Source organism: Salmo trutta, chromosome 19 (genome assembly GCF_901001165.1).
Source record: "Salmo trutta chromosome 19, fSalTru1.1, whole genome shotgun sequence".
Lineage (NCBI taxonomy): Eukaryota > Metazoa > Chordata > Actinopteri > Salmoniformes > Salmonidae > Salmo > Salmo trutta.
Genome location: NC_042975.1, coordinates 22,259,714 through 22,282,053, shown reverse-complemented (window position 1 = coordinate 22,282,053; position 22,340 = coordinate 22,259,714). Strand labels below are relative to the sequence as shown.

At 43.6% G+C, this 22,340-nt stretch overlaps 1 protein-coding gene across 2 annotated transcripts in view; it reads left to right on the top strand.

Annotated features, from left to right (window-relative positions):
* robo3 (roundabout, axon guidance receptor, homolog 3 (Drosophila)) overlaps positions 1-22,340 on the top strand; it is a 248,478-nt gene that overhangs the window by 202,562 nt on the left and 23,576 nt on the right. For both annotated transcript variants that reach the window (XM_029700135.1, XM_029700136.1), the window contains 3 exons: positions 12,582-12,784; positions 15,963-16,044; positions 17,543-17,711. In XM_029700135.1, coding sequence (XP_029555995.1) covers positions 12,582-12,784; positions 15,963-16,044; positions 17,543-17,711 — 454 coding nt within the window. The remainder of the gene's footprint in view (positions 1-12,581; positions 12,785-15,962; positions 16,045-17,542; positions 17,712-22,340) is intronic.

Sequence of the window (22,340 nt, the reverse complement as noted above, 5' to 3'; positions counted from 1 at the left end):
AGGTGCGGGCAGCGATCGGTTGAAGAGCAATATGATTGTCTCGGGTATGTGTAATTTTAACCGACTTGTCCGGAATGGCATGTACAGATCTGAACGCGATTGCTGCAGTAGAGACAGAGAGAGACATTATATAATTTATGCAGCTGTTCTTGCTTTTCAAGAGAGAAGAGCGTGGCGCGTGTAGCTTGTTGTTGGCCAATCATAAAGTTCCTTCGGAAAGTATTCTGATGCCTTGACTTTTCCACATTTTGTTATAGCCATATTCTAGCCCTAACCCTAACCCCATAATGACAAAGCAAAAACAGGTTTTTTGAATTTTTTGCTAATTTAAAACTGAAATTTCACATTTACACAAGTATTCAGACCCTTTACTCAGTACTTTGTTGAAGCACCTTTGGCAGCAATTACATCATTGAGTCTTTTTGGGTATGACGCTACAAGTTTTGCACACCTGTATTTGGGAAGTTTCTCCCATTCTTCTCTGAAGATCCTCTCAAGCTCTGTCAGGTTGGATGGGGAGCGTTGCTGCACAGCAATTTTCAGGTCTCTCCAGAGATGTTTGATTGGGTTCAAGTCTGGGCTCTGGCTGGGCCACTCAAGGACAATCAGAGACTTGTCCCGAAGCCACTCCTGATTTAAGCCAGCTAAGCCAGCTACCCGTGAGTACATGGAGGAGCGTATGAGGTGGTGAGCGCCGTGTTTCGCTGAGGTGCGGACTATCTCGCCCATACGCACGCACAGTCCGGTGCGCACCATTCCAGCCCCTCGCAGATGCCGTGCTAGAGTGGGCATCCAGCCTGGTAGGAGGATGCCTGCGCAGCGAGTCTGGTCGCCGGTACGCCTCCTAGGACCAGGCTACCCTACGCCCGCTCTACGTACGGCAACCATCAGGCCCCTGCACAGCCCAGTTCGCCCTATACCAGCACCCCGCTTGTACAGGGCTGCTAGGACGGGTTGTGCAGGCGGTGAGGTCTAGGCCACCTGTGCGCCTCCATGGCCCAGTCTTTCCGGTTCCTGCCTCTCGTGCTATCCCGGAAGTGAATACCTCCAGTCTGGCACGACCAGTACCAGCAACCTGGACCAAGCTTCCCAGTAATCAGCCTAGTCCTGTTCAGCCTGTTCCCGCTCCTCGCACTAGCCCTGGGGTGCGTGTCCCCAGACTGGCACATCCAGTACCAGCACCACGCATCAGGCTTCCAGTGCGCCAGCCCAGTCCGACTCGGCCTGTTCCCGCTCCCCGCACTAGCCCTGAGGTGCGTATCTCCAGACTGGCACATCCAGTACCAGTACCACGCATCAGGCTTCCAGTGCGTCAGCCCAGCCTCAAGAGCCCGGCACCAGTGTGCAGTCCAGAGTATCCGGCACCAGTGTGCAGTCCAGAGTATCCGGCACCAGTGTACAGTCCAGAGTATCCGGCAACAGTGTCTAGTCCGGAACCGAGAGAGACTGCTTGCAACCCGGAACCGAGGGAGACTGCCTGCGATCCGGAACCGAGGGAGTCTGCCTGCGACCCGGAACCGAGGGAGTGTGCCTGCGACCCGGAACCGAAGGAGTCTGCCTGCGACCCGGAACCGAAGGAGTCTGCCTGCGACCCGGAACCGAAGGGGTCTGCCTGTGACCCGGAACCGAGGGGGTCGGCCTGCGACCCGGGACTGAGGGAATCTGCCTGTGACCCAGAACCGGGTCAGTCAACCTACGATCCGAAAATAAAAATGATTAACTGTGTATCGAATGAGTCTGCCTAGTGTGGAACGGAAGAGCTCTGCCTACGATCCGGAACAAGGGGAGTCTGCCTACGGCCCGAAACGGAGCAAGTCTGTCTGCAGTCTGGAGGGCAGTAGGCCTGAGCCGGAGCCGCCTCCAATATAGGTGGGTTGGGGAGGGGGGTTGTAGCACAGGTGCCGTCGTTGACGGCAGCCACCCTCCCTTCCCTCCCTTTAGTTTAGGGGGATTTTTCTGTTTGTTTTGGGGTATTTACTGGGTTTTGTGTAAGGTGCATCCGGGGTCTGCACCTTTGGGGGGGGGGGGGGGTACTGTCACGCCCTAACCAGTATAGAGGATTATTTGTATTATTTGGTCAGGGCGTGGCAGTGGTATGTTTGTTTTGTATGGTGTTTTTTTTTGTGTATAGCTTAGAGGGGTGTGTTATTTATGTGTTCCGGGGTTTTGTGGTGTATGTTTTAGTAGGAGTAGGTTCTAGATTAAGTTTTCTATGTGCAGGTTTGGTTGCTGGACTCTCAATTGGAGACAGGTGTTTCTAGTTGCCTCTGATTGGGAGTCCTATAAGTAGGTGTGTGTTTTGTTTGTCACTTGTGGGTAGTTGTATGTTAGCACTGCTTTTGTTTAGCCTGCTACACTGTTCCTGTCGTGAGTTTTGGTTATTGGTTTTTTCCTCGTGTTCACATTTAAAATAAAAGATGATGAGCACGCAATCCGCTGCATATTGGTCCACTTTCTCCGACAGCGATTTCAACATATCTTCTGACGAAGAGGTTTGTAACAGCGCTGGAGTACAGAGCCAAAAGAACAAAACATTTGTCACTGTCCCAATACTTTTGGAGCTTATTCTTCCTCCAGGATTCCGCAATTCTGTGATCGCATTTTGGTAAAATCAACAAATCCATGCATATTATGCAAGGCCTTGCAAATTTGACCAATCAATGCACTACTTCCGCATAAAGCAGTCAAATCATTACATTTACATTTTACATTTTTGTAATTTAGCAGAAACTCTTATCCAGGGCAACTTACAGTAAGTGCATTCATCTTAAGATAGGTAGGTGGGACAATCAAATGTCTCAGTCATAGTAAGTACATTTTTCCTCAAAGTAGCTATCAGCAAAGTCAGAGCTAGTGGCGGGGAGTCAAGTGTGGGTGTTAGGAGTGGGTATTGTGGGATTATTTAAGATACTCTTTGAAGAGGTAGGGTTGTGTTTTTTGGAAGATGGGCAGGGACTCTGCTGTCCTAGCTTCAGGGGGAAGCTGGTTCCATTGGGGTCCCAGGACAGAGAAGAGCTTTGACTGGGCTGAGCAGGAGGTGCCCTGCCGTAGGGGTGGGAGGGCCAAGAGACCAGAGTTGGCAAATCATGTCAATATTATCCTGTTGAGGACCTGATCCCGGTATTGGGATTTATTGTCAAGAGACCATGGCGGGAAATTCAAAACTGCAAGAATCTAATAATTTCAATTTCTCAAAAATCAACTATTTTTCACCATTTGAAAGATAAACATCTCCTAAATCCAACCACATTGTCCGATTTCAAAGAGGCTTTACGGCGAAAGCATAAAGTTAGGTTATGTTAGGAGAGTACATTGAAAATAGCTGTGTGTAATGTTTTGTCAATTCAAAGACAGGCGTCACCAAAAGCAGAAAACCAGCTAAAATTATGCACTAACCTTTGACAATCTTCATCAGATGACACTCCTAGGACATTATGTTATACAATACATGCATTTTTTGTTCCATCAAGTTCATATTTATATCCAAAAACAGCATTTTACAGTAGCGGTGAAATTCAGAATTTTGTTTCCCTCAAATGTTTCCGGTGAATCAGCGTTACAATTTACAAAATTACTTTTCGAAAACATTGGTAAATTCTAATATTGTCATTCAAAGAATTATAGATTAACATCTCGTAAATGCTACCGCATTGCCAGATTTCAAAATAACTTTACTGGGAAATCACACTTTGCAATAAACGGGGTGCTAAGCTAAGAACAATAGGCTAGAATATACAGGTTAGCACCATCTTGTAACCATCTAATATCAATAATAATATTGTAAATAATCCCTTACCTTTGATTATCTTCATCAGAAGGCACTTCCAGGTATCCCAGGTCCACAACAAATGTGGTTTCTTTCGACAAAGTTCATAATTTATGTCCAAATAACTCCAAGTTGTTCCATGTTGTTAGCGTTCAGTAGGCTCCTCAAAAGTAGGGCGGGGGGGGGAAAGTCACGACGAAAAGTAACAAAAAAAATCTATTTACGTTCGTTCAAACATGTCAAACGTTGTTTAGCATCAATCTTCAGGGCCATTTTTAACGTGAAACATCAGTAATATTTCAACCCGACCTCTCCTGTGTCTTGAAAAACGTTTTGAAAATGTCTCACCTCACATGAACTCACATGAACGCGCAAATGCGCGCAATAATGAAGCGACGACATCCCAGGGACGTCAACTTCTCTTCCTTGTCATCCGGTCTCAGTTCATCATAGACGCTTCAAACAACTTTATAAAGATCGTTAAACATCTAGTGGAAGCCGTAGGAAGTGCGAAATGAATCCTTTGTCACTGTGTGATCTATTAGCAATGACTCAAATAGTACAGCCACAAAATTCTCATTTCCTGGTTGTATTTTTCTCAGGTTCTTGCCTGCCATACATTATTCTGTTATACTTACAGACACCATTCAAACAGTTTTAGAAAATTCAGAGTGTTTTCTATCCAAATCTGTTAATAATATGCATATCCTAGCTTCTGAGTTGGTGTAGGAGGCAGTTAAAAATGGGCACATATTTTTTTCAAAATTCTCAATACTGCCCCCTAGCCCGTAGAAGTTATCAAATTAAACTGACACATCACCACAGTACAAAAATAGAACTCACAATTTCAACCAATCACTGCACATTTACTGCATAATATGGTTCAATCAAGCCACACATCAACAAACATTTTCCCTTGTCAGAGCATTTTCAGGACAAATTTGACAAAATCAAGGCATATTGCCATGCAAAATGTCAGATATAGGGTTGCAAAGGGAGATATAGGTTTGCAAACTTTCTAAGTTTACCAGTAAACTGCCAGAATTTTGGTATCTTTCAAGGATTTTCTGTAATCTATCAGAAGACTTCTAGTGGCCCTTTTGGGTACTTTAGATTTTTACAGGTGTCTGTAATTAGCTCTGGCCCTCTGTGTGGCCTTATCAATGTAAAATATATGACATAATTAAATAAGATGATTTTAAAATAAAAAAGCATTATCCTAATTATAAACCATCAACTTAGTGAATACCTTTGGTGTTTCATTTTTGTAATTTTACTAGGCAAGTCAGTTAAGAACAAATTCTTATTTTCAATTACGGCCTAGGAACAGTGGGTTAACTGCCTTGTTCGGGGCAGAACAACAGATTTTGTACCTTGTCAGCTCAGAGATTTGATCTTGCAACCTTTCAGTTACTAATAAATCCTTTATTATTACATGTTAATATGTACTTGTTGTCAATGTTTTGGTGTCAAACTGGTGGCAGTTGTGAATAAAAGTCAATATTTGGAAGAGTTGCAGAGCTAATTGAAAATAATGCTTAAATGCTTTTTTCATTAATTAGGCTATTTTCTCATTAACCATATGGTCTATCTACTAGAAGCTCATGGACAATATGGACACAGATATAAAAAATGAATACTATATCTGATTTTTTTTTGCTAAATTTATTAGAGTATAAATTACCAAATTTACAATAGATTGCCATAGATTTTTTGTTAATTAACACATTTACTGAAGATTCCCGGGACTTTGGTATATTACCAGTACCTTTGCAACCCTAGTCAGAATTGCCAAAAAATCAAGCATTTTTTTATGCAAATATCCCAAGAAATCACCAGGAAATCCTGTAGGGATGATATACATTGATATATATTGTATATCATGATATACATGATATATATTGTATAGCTGTTCATACACAAATGTCTGGGACAGACACACACATGCTAAACACACACACAAATCAGGAAATCATGGCATGTTCTAATCTCCCACCTGCCTGAACATTGTCGTTAAAGAATGGATTCCCACCGTCCCATAAATTCATAGGCCTCCAAAATAGTTCTTTGCACCGTCACAGCCTCTTAGTGTGTGTGTGTGTTTCAGTTTGTTTGTGTGTGTATGTGTATGAGGCTGATGGGAGGAGCTATTGGAGGGATCCTTGTAATGGCTGGTATGGAATTCATGGAACCGAGTCAAACGTGGTTTCCACATGTTTGTGTTTGATACCGTTACATTTATTCCATTCCAGCCATTACAATGAGCCCATCCTCCTATAGCTCCTCCCACCAGCCTCCACTGGTGTGTGTGTGCATGTGTGTGTGTGCTTGTGCATTCCTGTGTGAGTGAGTGTGAGCCAGTTTGTGTGTGTATGAAAGCTAATCTGTAAGGACAGAAACCTTGCGTGAGTTTCCCTGGAGTTAGTGATCCCTAGGGGGTAATCAACTATCACACACACAGCCAGCTTCAATTAACCAATCTCCTAAACCCAACCCAGAGCCTTCCTCGTACAAACCCACATTCATATCCCATTACCATCGAACACGTTGGATGCATCCTAAATGGCACTGTATTTGTTTATAGTGCACTACATTTGAGCAGAGCCCTAGGTCAAATGTAGTGCACTATAAAAGGAAAATAGTGCCATTTGGGAATTAGTCCGACTACCTAATAATCATTTTTTATGCTGACATATTTCATGGACTGCTGTTTTAGCCAATGGACTAGACCACCAGTAACCCACCCCCCCCCCTCCACCCGCAGCCCCCGCCTCCCCCTCCATCACTTCCTTCACAATTGTTTAAACCCAAATCAATTAAAGATTCTTCAAAGCCATCAAACATAAAAGATTGTCGCCCCACCTCAGTCCCCCAAATGAACAAACAGCAGGAGTTAAAGCAAGACGTAATCAAAAAGGACAAGTCAGAATGGCGCTATGCAAATTAACCTCGCCGGGAACACATGCGCCCCTTGTCCCGCCGTGCCAAATAAGGAAGGGGATAAACTGTTGTTTAGATGCATTTGTGCTCCGTGTCTGTCTCAAAGCACTGTACCTTAGCTAGAATATTGTAGCTTAGCATACAGACAACAACCTAAGTGTACATTATGCTTACAACTCAAGGGTAAATATTTGTTTCACATTTTCCCTTTGACATAGTTCAGCCATGGTGTTTAAGTTCATAAACCAACAATATCACTAGCTATGTCTTCAGCAAAAAATGCATTTCTGGGTCCCGTAGAAAGATATTTGTCTCATGATGATACAATAAGACTGTAGTTTTGATATACGTTTTTAGGTACATTTTGTGTTAATAATTTGTTTTGGCAACATTGGCTGGGGTACAATCACGCAAAACACACAATTTATAAAACTTGAAATACGACTAAATGTCATTGAGCAGACTTCATGTCAATAGACTACACACTGAAAATGAGGTACAGTGGTACTTAAGTGACGTTGAAACTGTATGTTGTTCTGTAAGATGTCAGCACACACACAGTAATGTTTACATGATGGTGTACACACAGACGTACAGAGTTGGCATAGACAGACACATATATGTCCATTGGCTTGCCTCTGTTTGCAGGGCAATGGTGGTTTAGTGAGCCTATAGCCAGGGCCTGTGCTTCACTACAGGATGGACAGTCTATGGAGGGATGGGATTTAGTGCCAAGTGGCAAGGCGTACACTATTGATGTAAACTGCATACTGTACTACTTACGCTCTATATTGCTCAATAAGAGTCAATGCAGAGAGTGCCAATGCAATTAAAACAATAATTATACTGTTCATCTGTGGACACTGTTCACTATTCAGGCACAGGCCCACACACATAAACACTCAAGCACACAAACACTCCGCACCTCCTTCCCATATTTCAGCCTCTATGAAGGTAGATTGACATGTATCCACTTACGCCATATGGCTATTTAGCACACAAAACAAAGCCACATAGTACCAATGCTCCTTATAGCACACATCACTGCACTCTATACTCCTCTGTAAACTGGTCATCTCTGTATACCCGTAGCAAGACCCACTGATTGATGCTTGTTTATAAAACCCTCCTAGGCCCCTCCTCCCCCCTATCTGAGATGTCTACTGCAGCCCTTATCCTCCACATACAACACTTGTTCTGCCAGTCACATTCTGTTAAAGGTCCCCAAAGCACATACATCCCAGGGTTGCTCCTCTTTCCAGTTCGCTGCAGCTAGCGACTGGAACGAGCTGCAACAAACACTCAAACTGGACAGTTTTATCTCAATCTCTTCATTCAAAGACTCAATCATGGACACTCATACTGACAGTTGTGGCTGCTTTGCGGGATGTATTGTCTGTACCTCCTTGACCTTTGTGCTGGTGTCTGTACCCAATAATGTTTGTACCATGTTTTGTGCTGCTACCATGTTGTGTTGCTACCATGTTGTTGTCACTACCATGCTGTGTAGTCATGTGTTGCTGCCTTGCTATGTTGTCTTAGGTCTCTCTTTATGTGGTGTTGTGTTGTCTCTCTTGTCGTGATGTGTGTTTTGTCCTATATTTTTATATTTTTTTTATCCCCCGTCCCCGCAGGAGGCCTTTAGCCTTTTGGTAGGCCGTCATTGTAAATAAGAATTTGTTCTTAACTGACTTGCCTAGTTAAATAAAGGTTAAATAAACAAATAAAATAAATGGTATGTGATGTGGCAAATGCAGGAATTGTGTCCACAATCCTGGTGTTATGTTGTGAATTATTATGTTTCCTTTCCAATATGTTTTTTCATAAAAGTATCCCCTTGGCCTCTTGGAATGGAATCCAATATCTCAAACCCAATTTCAGCATGTACTGTACACAATCCCAGCAGTCCAATGTCCTTGGTTTTACCACTAGAACTGTTAGATACATTGGAGAGGGAATAGTAAATGCCAAAATAATTGATTCGTCAATGACATATTCATGGTCCTCCGCCTCCCTCACGCCGCTCGACACAAAAAGAGTTTTCCAGGTCTACTCAAATGAATATTAAATTATTCAGCGATACTTTGGCATGTTAAGCCATAACATTGCTGTCTAATGGGAGAAAGCAATATGAAGATTTTTTTGTAAATGTAACCGACTAGCCCGATTCGGTCTTATGTAGCAACATTTGAAATGGTGTTTTTTACATTGAATAAATGTAGAGACTCAGAGCTAGAAAATGGTATATCACACACTACAGTTGAGGAACAATGGGAAAGTAATTCTGCTTTGAAAACCTAACTTTTGAGAAAATGGCCTTTGAATGTTTTGGTACACCTATTGGAGAGCTCCTCTTTGTCTACACCCATTCACACCCTCTTAAACTTTAACCCCAACCATCTCTTTAATCTGAGCGTTCTGTCCTAACAACAGCAGTCAAGAACCCAAGCTAACTGGCTAACGTTGGCTAGCTTGCTAGCTACTTCCAGACACATTTTTGTACATTTTACATTTTAGTAATTTAGCAGACACTCTTATCCAGAGCGACTTACAGTAAGTGAATGCATACATTTCATTAAAAAAAAAAAATCAGACTGGTCCCCCGTGGGAATCGAACCCACAACTCTGGCATTGCAAACACCATGCTCTACCAACTGAGCCACACAAATGAGAAAACAGCTCACTCTGACCATTTTACTCACCCTAGTAGAGCTGAATAGGCTGTTTTTATGTTATCCAGAGCACTGGTGACTGCTGGCAACAATTTAAGCTTTTTTGCCAACGTTTACTGACACCGGCCATATTCAACGGGTGTTGAGCGTTCGTAAATTCGTCAGTTATTCTGTGCTCTGGCACACTCAGACGAGAGTGCTCTGAAATCGGAGTAAATAGCCAGAGCAAATTTACCAGCTATATCTATCAACAGTTGTCACAATGACATCATTAACATTCCATTGAAATGGTTACTTGCATAGTGGAGTCTTTCGCTAAGACATGTAGCTAGCTAGCTAAACAATGAACCAAAATCCCAACTCATGACATTACTACTCTGCATGAATCTGCAGGTAGCTAACCAACCAGTCTCAATGTCAGTTAGCTAACATTAGGCTATAACTAGCAAAGTAAATGGCTCTGAGATACGAATTATATTACTACACAGATCATACACATAACGTTAGCTAGCTGACCTAACAACAGCAGTCAAGCATCCAAGCTAACGTTGGCTAGCTTGCTAGCTATTTCCAGACAAATGAGAAAACAGCTCACTCTGACCATTTTACTCGCCCGAGCAGAGCTGGTTAGGCTGTTTTTATGTTATCCAGAGCGTTGGTGATTGCAACTGTGCTGTTGGCAACAATTTAATTACGCTTTTTTTGCCAACGTTTACTGACACCAGCCATATTCAACGGGTGTTGAGCGTTCTTAAATTTGTCGGTTATTCATACACGTCATGTTAGCTAGCAAGCCAGCCAAGTAACATTAGCTAGGGAGCTAACAGTACACTAACTTGAAATGAAAACATCTTTCTGACAAAATTAGAAACGTGTAACATCTGAAAATGTAGCTAGCCAGACTATCTTACCCATATACATGGATGGCCGCTTCTCCCTCTGTCACGGATGCCATGGTTGCCCTTAGTTTGAAGATGTAATACGGAGACGGGGGTTTTCTCCATCTCCTTAACTATCATACTCATATTCCACTGATTTCAAAATTCGGTCCTCCAGAAAGTGGAGAGCAACAACACTTATGCAGTTCTACTACACGATATATATATATATATATATACAAGAATTAGCCGGGTTAGACAAGATTGCCTACACATACTGACCAGTTCAAAAAGACTGCGGCGTGCTACATGGCAGACCAATCGAATTCATCTCTCTGCATATCCAGCCCACTCATTATCTCAGCCAAACATCGACTTACTGTGAATGAAGTGCTTTGAACACACAAATGTATCATAACCGGAACCCACAGATTTACATCATCGTCGCGGCGTATAGCCTGAAACTATGAGGTTCGTCTAAGCTGGTCCTTGGCCAGTTGAGGAAACTTGATGTGGTGGTTTTCTCCTACTATTGTTCAAACAAAACGGAACCCAACAGCTTTTCGACATCTTAGCTATAAAAGCAGTGTTAGTTATTAACGTTAGCTAGTGTGAGTCGTCAGGCTACTTATCAGCCTCACAGCAGTCAAGCAATGCATTCCGCCAAGAGTCGTTCACAATCTAGTCCGGTGCAGCCACAATTAGACCTCATATTTGTTTGCCTAGCAATTATCAAATGTACATTGTTTAAATCACACGTTTAGAAGTCTCAGTCAAAATGACAGCTCCAATAAGCCACCTATGGTGAACGACATGTGAACGAGAGGCTCATAGAACCATGAACCATGATTCACCGTTAGGGGGTCCTGCAGTTATACTGCACTGTAACTGCAGTTCAACTGCAAAATTATTGTAGTAAAAAAATGTTTTTGTTTTGGACACAGTATTTGGAGCCTACTGCAGTTATACTGCATTCTAACTACAGTTATACTACAGTGTAGTGCAGTTATACTGCACTCTGACTGCAAGGGTGTGGCTATCTAGCTAATATCAGCAAGGGCTTTCTACGACCCTGCCAAGCCGCACTGCACGCTTAACCCAAAAGCCAGCCGCACCAATGTGTCAGAGGAAACATGTCTGTCTGATAGAATGATGGTCAAAGATAAAGTATAAAAAAGTTTTAAAAAAACATAATTAAAAGTAAGTTTGAATGACACTGAGGGGCAGTGTTTTTACAGCTAATGCCGGTTTGCCTGAGGCTGATGCCGTGCAGGTGTTTGTACACATGCATATACAGATACTCTCATTCAAATACACACATGTAAATAGTGCCAGACATGCACTCAAACATATACAGTTGGCCTTGCTGTTATGATTTTAGTTGTCCTTGATGTCCTTTTTTTTTTGCATTCTTGTTTTCTGTTTTATTTTGTCTTTTTCTTTTTCTCATGAGTTCATTTTCTTAGTTGTTGGTGCATTGGGGGGGGTTCATGGGGGTAGGGAATGGAATTTTAAAAAAAATATTGGGAGAGGTGACTGTGGAAGGGGTCTCGGATGGTTGAGGGACAGCTATGGAGAACTGTGGGGGAATCTTGGAGTGTTCGCGTCCCCGTTGTTTTTGGCCTTGTGGGAGAACTGTCGACGTGCCCTTGAGCATGGCATTGCCCCTGGATGCTTCTGTGTGCCGGTCTGAATGGGAGTCTGTTGGATGACTGGTGTGGTGTAGTTGTTGAGGGGCTTCACTGCAAGTATATTGTATGTTTTGGATATTCAATAAAAATAAAAAGTTTTAAAAAAGTTTTAAAAATCACAGACCAGCTGATGACCGAAGTCACCTTACAGGCACCCGGCCCACCACAAGGAGTTGCTAGAGTGCAACAGGACAAGGAAATCCCGGCCAGCCAAACCCTCCCCTAACCCTGACAATTGTGCACCATCTCACGGGCACGGCAAGCTGTGACACAGCCTGGAATTGAACCTGGGTTTGTAGTGACGCATCAAGCATTATGATGCAGTGCCTTAGACCGCTGCGCCACTCAGGAGGCCCCTGGATTGTAGTATTTTAACAAGGCTGAGTGGCTGATGACTTCAAGGACTCTCCATGCTGCAAATGTTTAGGATACACTAACGTAACATGCCGTAACTGTTTATTACGATTAATTTATGTATATTAGTTGTTTTATTATCTCTAAGACAGCTATCTCATGAATATATAGCAATGTGTTTGTATTCTGTAGCTGGTTGGTGGAGGATGGTCCTCCAAGAGAATACACTCAACTACACTCTCTCTTAATGTATCTCTCTCTTCTTCCCTCCCCCACGCAGCATCCTCCGACCGAGTCCCACCCATCATCCGCCAAGGACCGGCCAATCAAACGCTGGCGCCGGGCTCCACGGCCAATTTACAGTGCCACGTGATGGGTAACCCTCTGCCCAGCATTCAATGGGAGAAGGACGGCCAGAGGATCCTGGGAGACGCGCGTGTCAGCCTGATGGAGAACGGAATGTTCCAGATCACAAACCTGCAGGTACCTGAAAATAACTTACATAGAATGTTCCCAATTATTCTTAAGAACATAGAAAGAATGTTCCCAATAATGTTCAAGAACATTGCAAGAATGTTCCCATTGATTCTCTTTCCCTCCTCCTTCGTAAATGCCATCACTCCCTGGATATTAGTATATGAAATTAAACGCTTCACATTTCCTCTCAATGCGCTCCAAGTCTCATCATGGCCAATCGTCTGAGCTAATTATCCTAGGTGATACTAAGCAACCGCATGCAGTCACAACTGAGTGCTGTTTCCAATGCAATCCAATCAACTTCTCAGCCTTAATGGTATTTAGCTTAATTTAATTCATTGTATTATTATGACTCACTGCTAGTCACAGCAATAGGCATAGCAGTTTTGAGATGCCACGGCAAAGCAACCTGTCCGTTTGATATATTGATATTTACTCATTGAGCGTCATACAGGTCATACTAGCCGTCCACTCTAAAACACAACTCAGCAATCTAATGCAATCTAATTGAGAGGCAGATATTAATATTGGAATATCATACTGGCAGAGTGGCTTTTTTATGGTTTATGGGAGACTCAGTGATTTAGTGATTGGTGGTCGAGTTTCTGTGGCGTCATAAAGATTAGCGGTGATGCATACTCGCCAAGGTAATGAACGAGTGCAATCGTTAGTGGTGGTATACGCACGGATAATGATATACATTCTACCAAGAGCCCTCTGGGGTTGCGGGCTGCACCTGCAGGTCACCGGAGTGTGTGGCGAGCTTCAGGCCAGCTGACGTGTTAATTAATTGATTGTTGGGCCCAGAGTGATTAACGATCGCCATGACTTTAATTAAATCCTTGTAGGGGTTTTGAGAGAGGCAGAGACCGAGAGAGAAAAAAGATTAAGTCAAGCATCTCAATGTACCAACACGTTTTTCATGCACTCAAGATGTGGAAAACACTCTTTGGTACTTCCTCTACTGACTCTGTTAGAAAATTTTTCACATCTCGACTCACCTCGACTAGATGGACTGTACTTATGGCCAATACTATCTTTTTGAATCTTGGACACTGTCCCTGTTTGTTTTTAATTGCTCTCCTTCCCTTTTATCAGGGTGCTCATCTTTTAACTAAAGCAGAGAGGGGCACAGGAAGTTGACTTCTGGTGGAGGGAGGAGAGGTGAGAGAGGAGGGTGGGGTGGAGAAGAGAGGGCAGGGGACCCGACAGATGGTCCGTTTGTTCCTCTCTGTGACTGAAGAGATGCCCATTACCCCGGGACCAGAGCAAGAACGAGGGGGGTGGAAAGAAAATAGAGGAGAAAGAAAGACAGGATATTGAGATGAGAGAGAGAGAAACAGAACAAGCCAAGGAAGATGCTACAATATAGAGAAAGAGTGCACTGGAGATGATATCAGAACAGAGAGGATGTGGAGAAAATATTGCTTCCTTCATACATTTTTAACAATCTGTTTAGCGCAGCCCCCAAAGCTGCCAACCATGATTAATAGTTTGATGCCCGACCGTTTACCCCTTCCCACTCCTCTCCTCCAATCACCAGTCACCAACATGGACCTGCCGCCACAGACAGCCACATCCTTGGCTGCCATACAGGTCCGTTCAGGGTCAGCCGGCCTATAGGAAGAGAGAAGGAAGAGTGATGTACTGTTGGACTTGGAGTCACCTCTCCTGTCTCTCTTGGGGCTTTTAGACAGGGCACTTAGACTTGTGTAATGCCAACGCTACTGCAACTGGCCAGCCAGCCACACACACACACACACACAAACACAGAGAGTAGTGGATGGCATCCAAGCACCAACCACATTGCATTATTTTGATTTCATTGTGTTGTCTCGCTCTGTGTTTTTGTAGTGTGCTTTGTATAATTAATTAGCTTCGTTTTGAATAAGAGTGGTCTTAAATTAACCAAAGGTCTGAAAACCTAGTTGTTAGTTTGAAATCTGTGTGTGTGTGATTGTGTAGCCCACTAACCTGCAAGCGGGTGGCCGTGAGCTGTCACCATCATTAGATCCTTGTCTGCAAATTAAAGTCTCTACATCTTCCACTGCTGTAAGCAATTTCTAGCCCCCGTCTAGCTCTGAGCTTCCCAATGAATTTTTAATGACCCACACTTAGTCTCTCACACACACTCACACATGCACACGCACACACAAAGTTTCCCTTGCTAGTAGCATGGCTATGCATCATCAGCCCAGATTGCTGCTTACTGTTGAGTGCTCAGTCAGCACAGTCAGAGCCACAGAAGTATGAAGTGCTGTATGAGCCGCAGAAGTTTGCAGACCCCCTCTGGTTCCATATTCCACCTCTTTTCAACATCATGTTCAATATGCCCAGCACAATACCATTGTCTACATAATGTGAACGGTCCTTTATCCTCCTTTAAACGTTGGGGTACAACAGTTGAACTAAGCTCATGAGGCATTTATAAGTTAGTGTTCTTTAAAAATCAATGGGAATATATAATACATTTATAAGTCCAAAAATTGATGTAGCAATAGCAAATTGCCCCTTAAAACTCTCACATTGGTACCAAAGGATCAAGGCCCATATTTATAAAGTCTTTCAGAGTAGGAGTGCTGATCTATTATCAGTTTTGCCTTTTAGATCTTAATGAATACAATTACATAGACAGGGGGGACCTGATCCTAGATCAGAACCTCTAACCCGAGACGCTTTATGTGCACAGGCCCAGAGATACTATAGTAAAAAAAACTAAAATAACAGCACATATGCTCCAAACCCTTTTTGAGGAACTGTTGTATCTCTATTAAGGGACTAGCTAACATTGTTACAGCTACATATGAGACTTCATTAACAGCAAAGCGTAATGTTACTCTTTATTAATGTTCATGGGACCATTTGAGCGCAAATGTTCATATCCAACAACTATGTTCCAATAGAACATACTGTAAATAGAATACTTCCCCATTAACCATTATGAGAATAGTACTTATCAGATCAGAGCAATAAAACATATGGGTATCTTTGGGGAGATATACAGAATTATTATACATAGTTAACAGTCTTTGGAGACTACAGATAGCCCATAGATTCTAGGTAGATGTTCATGTTGACTTATCTGGAAAGATTTGCTCCAGAACACCTGAATGTGAAAAGGCAAAGGCATTGTGCTTCTGTGCATATACACCAATGTTAACTAGGCCCTCTCTCTTGTTGCCAGGAAACCGACTCGGGGGCCTACACCTGTGTGGCTTCCAGCTCGAGCGGAGAAACGATGTGGAGCGGTGTACTCACTGTGAAAGGTAAATGCCCACACATGTACACGCACACACACACACACACACACACACACACACACGCACGCGCACACGCACACGCACACGCACACGGTGAATAGTAAATGTACTGTAATAAACTCCTCACTACAGTAATATATTGCCTCTCTGCCATGTCATTGTCACGTTGGCATGAAGAATCGGGAGACAGACGCAGGAATGCGTAATAGTTTTTATTATAGGCACAAATTACTGCGTGCCGTGTAAAAGCACAGGGAGGGATTCGTGACAGCAGCGCAACGACACCGGCCTCGAGGACAATCACAGGAATGCAGTGCGGGTCGATCAGGATCCGATGCAGGTTCTGAAGTTGCGTCGGACGGGCCAGTTGCTGCTGCCAAAGTTGCGGCGGCATCGAACGGACCAGTAGCAGTCGCGTCGGACGGACTAGTTGCAGCGTCGGCGGACGGGCCAGTTGTAGCTGCCGAAGTAGCAGCAACGCCGGACGGACCAGTCGCAGCGTTGACTGACGGGCCATTCCCGCTGTCTCCCTTAATGGTCGATTATTCTGTCACGTTGGTAACAATGATTTGGGAGACAGACGCAGGAATGCGTAATAGTTTTTAAAAATTAAGCCCAAATTACGGCGTGCCGTGTACAGGCACGGGGACGAAGACCAAAGAAACACGTAACAGAAACACAAGGTAGAAACCCAAACAAAAAAACGAGGAGTACCTTGAATAAATAACACAATGATTAACACACGGGACGAGACCCGTAATCATCTGTGCAATCCACAAGGGCACGAAAGCCCAAAACATATAGCACAGGTACTCACACGCACCAACGGACATTGTAACAATAATCGACCCCGTAATGGAAACCAAAGGGCACATATATACAAATACAATCAGTGGGAATAGGGGCCAGGTGTGTTCCAGAGGGATCCGTGACAGTCATGCCCATATAAGATCATTGAATCAAGAAATAAGGCAGAGGTCTTGTGATATTGTGGATGTAATCACACCTAGGGGTGGTGTTTGGCCCAAGGCGAAGCAGAGGGATGATGAATTGGAATAAGTAGTGTCTTATTGCTGTTATGAAATGCTAATGTTTGATGAAGCTTGATAAGATGGTATTTAGTGCTTACTAATGCATCATAAACCAACCAAGCAGAAACTCTGATAATTCACAACTAAACTGTTATTCAGCCATTTCGTCAAAGTGAGTTACTGTGATCAGGGCTGGGGTGTTGGTTCCATTTCAACCCCTTATTGACAATAATGTCGCTTTTCAATTCGTAATTGACTGAATTGAAATGGAATTGACCGTATTGCATAAATTATTTATTCGTAACTCTTTAGCCCACAAAAGGGCCAGTGCTAGTATTCCAACAACAGTTATATTGAGAATGGTTGCACTACTACTAAATATAGGAGATCCACTACCATCTAGCAACCCTCTGTCTCTGTTGTCTCTTTTTAAATGCATTTTAAACAAAGTTTGATTTGATTGTGATTTTCAGAGAGTGGAGGTTCGTCTGTGCCCCAGGCATCAGAACCCTTCCAGCTACCGGGACCTCCCCAAAAGCCAGTGGTGACCGACGTGACCCGCAACAGTGTCACCCTCACCTGGCAGCCCAACGCCCACGAGGGGGGGGCTGCCGTCACCTCCTACATCATCGAGGCCTTCAGGTGGGTGGAGTCGACAGTAGAAGATAGACCTGGGCCACTTTCAGTAGGGCTCAACCTTGTGGTACATTCTGTAAAACAGACAGAAAGACAGATATGAAAACCAGTTTTTTGTTAGAAGTAACACGTAACATCTGAAGACACACTTGCCCTAACACACATTTCCTATCCTCCAGCCCACTGCCCTCTCTCTAGCCAGAGGTTGCTGAGGCAGCCATCCCTCATCCTTTCTTAATGGTGTGTCAGCACATGAGCCATGTTAGCCGGGCATGACAGGCAGGAGGGCTCACACACACACACACACCCCTGCGGACACGCAGACTCTGACACCTTTCACATTCTAATCAACCCCAGCTAGGTTGGAGGCTGGCCCATGCTAACCCACTCCCCAAACTTCCCAGCTGCCCCCACTTTGCTTTTATTCCACATCAAACAAATCAAAATCAAATCACATTTTATTGGTCGCATATACATATTTAGCAGATGTTATTGCGGGTGTAGCGAAATGCTTGTGTTCCTACCTCCAACAGTTCAGTAATATCTAACAATTCACAACAATACACACAAATCTAAAAGTGAAAGAATGGAATTAAGAAATATTTAAATAAAGGCAAAACTAAATTAAAATATACAGTACCAGTCAAAATTTTGGACACACCGACTCATTCAAGGGTTTTTCTTTATTTGGACTATTTTGATGTCTTGACTATTAGTTTTGATGTCTTGACTATTATTCTACAATGTAGAAAATAGTCAAAATAAAGAAAAACCCTTGAATGAGTAGGTGAGCCCAAACTTTTGACTGGTACTGTATATATATATATATACACTGCTCAAAAAAATAAAGGGAACACTTAAACAACACAATGTAACTCCAAGTCAATCACACTTCTGTGAAATCAAAACTGTCCACTTAGGAAGCAACACTGATTGACAATACATTTCACATGCTGTTGTGCAAATGGAATAGACAACAGGTGGAAATTATAGGAAATTAACAAGACACCCCCAATAAAGGAGTGGTTCTGCAGGTGGGGACCACAGACCACTTCTCAGTTCCTATGCTTCCTGGCTGATGTTTTGGTCACTTTTGAATGCTGGTGGTGCTTTCACTCTAGTGGTAGCATGAGACGGAGTCTACAACCCACACAAGTGGCTCAGGTAGTGCAGCTCATCCAGGATGGCACATCAATGCGAGCTGTGGCAAGAAGGTTTGCTGTGTCTGTCAGCGTAGTGTCCAGAGCATGGAAGCACTACCAGGAGACAGGCCAGTACATCAGGAGACGTGGAGGAGGCCGTAGGAGGGCAACAACCCAGCAGCAGGACCGCTACCTCCGCCTTTGTGCAAGGAGGAGCAGGAGAAGCACTGCCAGAGCCCTGCAAAATGACCTCCAGCAGGCCCCAAAGTGCATGTGTCTGCACAAACGGTCAGAAACAGACTCCATGAGGGTGGTATGAGGGCCCGACGTACACAGGTGGGGGTTGTGCTTACAGCCCAACACCGTGCAGGACGTTTGGCATTTGCCAGAGAACACCAAGATTGGCAAATTCGCCACTGGCGCCCTGTGCTCTTCACAGATGAAAGCAGGTTCACACTGAGCACATGTGACAGACGTGACAGAGTCTGGAGACGCCGTGGAGAACGTTCTGCTGCCTGTAACATCCTCCAGCATGACCGGTTTGGCGGTGGGTCAGTCATGGTGTGGGGTGGCATTTCTTTGGGGGGCCGCACAGCCCTCCATGTGCTCGCCAGAGGTAGCCTGACTGCCATTAGGTACCGAGATGAGATGCTCAGACCCCTTGTGAGACCATATGCTGGTGCGGTTGGCCCTGGGTTCCTCCTAATGCAAGACAATGCTAGACCTCATGTGGCTGGAGTGTGTCAGCAGTTCCTGCAAGAGGAAGGCATTGATGCTATGGACTGGCCCGCCCGTTCCCCAGACCTGAATCCAATTGAGCACATCTGGGACATCATGTCTCGCTCCATCCACCAACGCCAAGTTGCAGCACAGACTGTCCAGGAGTTGGCGGATGCTTTAGTCCAGGTCTGGGAGGAGATCCCTCAGGAGACCATCCGCCACCTCATCAGGAGCATGCCCAGGCGTTGTAGGGAGGTCATACAGGCACGTGGAGGCCACACACTCACTACTGAGCCTCATTTTGACTTGTTTTAAGGACATTACATCAAAGTTGGATCAGCCTGTAGTGTGGTTTTCCACTTTAATTTTGAGTGTGACTCCAAATCCAGACCTCCATGGGTTGATAAATTGGATTTCCATTGATTATTTTTGTGTGATTTTGTTGTCAGCACATTCAACTATATAAAGAAAAAAGTATTTATTAAGATTATTTCTTTCATTCAGATCTAGGATGTGTTGTTTAAGTGTTGCCTTTATTTTTTTGAGCAGTATATATATATATATATATGTGTGTGTATTTGTGTATTTTAAATTTACCTAGGCAAGTCAGATAAAATTCTTATTTACAATGACGGCCTACTGGGGAACAGTGGGATAACTGTCATGTTCAGGGGTAAAATGACAGATTCTTACCTTGTCAGCTCGGGGATTTGATCCAGCATCCTTTCAGTCACTGGCACAATGCTCTAACCACTAGGCTACCTGCCGCCCCTATCTACTCTATTTAGAGTACATGTACAGCTAAGTACATTTAAACTCAGTTTTTCACAATTCCTGACATTTAATCCTAGTAAAGATTCCATGTTTTAGGTCAGTTAGGCTCACCACTTTATTGTGAAATGTCAGAATAATAGTAGAGAGAATTAGTTATTTCAGCTTTTATTTCTTTCATCACATTCCCAGTGGGTCAGAAGTTTACATACACTCAATTAGTATTTGGTAGCATTGCCTTTAAATTGTTTAACTTGGGTCAAACATTACGGGTAGCCTTTCACAAGCTTCCCACAATAAGTTGGGGGACTTTTGGCCCATTCCTCCTGACAGAGCTGGTGTAACTGAGTCAGGTTTGTAGGCCTCCTTGCTCGCACAAGCTTTTTCAGTTCTGCCCACAAATTTTCTATAGGATTGAGGTCAGGGCTTTGTGATGGCCCCTCCAATACCTTGACTTTGTTGTCCTTAAGCCATTTTGCCACAACTTTGGAAATATGCTTGGGGTCATCGTCCATTTGTAAGACCCATTTGCAAACCTGTCTTGAGATGTTGCTTCAATATATCCACATAATTTTCCTCCTCATGATGCCATATATTTTGTGAAGTGCACCAGTCCCTCCTGCAGCAAAACACCTCACAACATGATGCTGCCACCCCCGTGCTCCACGGTTGGGATGGTGTTCTTCGGCCTGCAAGCTTCCTCCTTTTTCCTCCAAACATAACGATGGTCATTATGGCCAAACAGTTCTATTTTCGTTTCATCAGACCAGAAGACATTTCTCCAAAAAGTACAATCTTTGTCCCCATGTGCAGTTGCAAACCGTAGTCTGGCTTTTTTATGGCGGTTTTGGAGCAGTGGCTTCTTCCTTGCTTAGCGGCCTTTCAGGTTATATCAATATAGGACTCGTTTTACTGTGGATTTAGATACTTTTGTACCTGTTTCCTCCAGCATCTTCACAAAGTCCTTTGCTGTTGTTCTTGGATTGATTTGCATTTTTCGCACCAAAGTACGTTCATCTCTAGGAGACAGAACGCGTCTCCTTCCTGAGCGGTATGACAGCTGCGTGGTCCCATGGTGTTTATACTTGCATACTATTGTTTGTACAGATGAACGTGGTACCTTCAGGCATTTGGGAATTGCTCCCAAGGATGAACCAGACTTGTGGAGGTCAACTGATTTCTTTTGATTTTCCCATGATGTCAAGCAAAGATGCCCTGTGTTTGAATGTAGGCCTTGAAATACATCCACAGGTACACCTCTAATTGACTCAAATGATGTCAATTAACCTATCAGAAGCTTCTAAAGCCATGGCATCCTTTTCAGGAATTTTCCAAGCTGTTTAAAGGGACAGTCAACTTAGTGTATGTAAACTTCTGACCCACTGGAATTGTGATACAGTGAATTATAAGTGAAATAATATGTCTGTAAACAATTGTTGGAAAAATGACTTGTGTCATGCACAAAGTAGATGTCCTAACCGACTTGCCAAAACTATAGTTTGTTAACAAGAAATTTGTGGAGTGGTTGAAAAACAAGTTTTAATGACTCCAACCTAAGTGTATGTAAACTTCCGACTTCAACTGTAGGTATTCCTCTTGTCCTGATGGGATAGGGCAGAGTCTAGTGCGATGGCCATTGCATCATCTGTTGATCTTTTTGGGCAGTAAGCAAATTACAGTGGGTGTCAGGTAAGGTGGAGTTGATATGATCCTTAACTAGCCTCTCAAAGCTCTGAGTGCTGCGGGTCATTTAGTTCAGTTACCTTTGCTTTATTGGTTAACGGAACAATGGTTGACATCTTGAAGCAACTGGGGACAACAAACTGGGATAGGGAGAGATTGAATATGTCCGTAAACACTCCAACCAGCTGGTCTGTGCATGCTCTGAGGATACGGTTAGGGATGCCGTCTGGTCCTGCAGCCTTGCGAGGGTTAACATGCTTAAATGTCTTACTAATGTCAGCCATGGAGAAATAGAGCCCGCCTCGGTGGCACTGTGTTA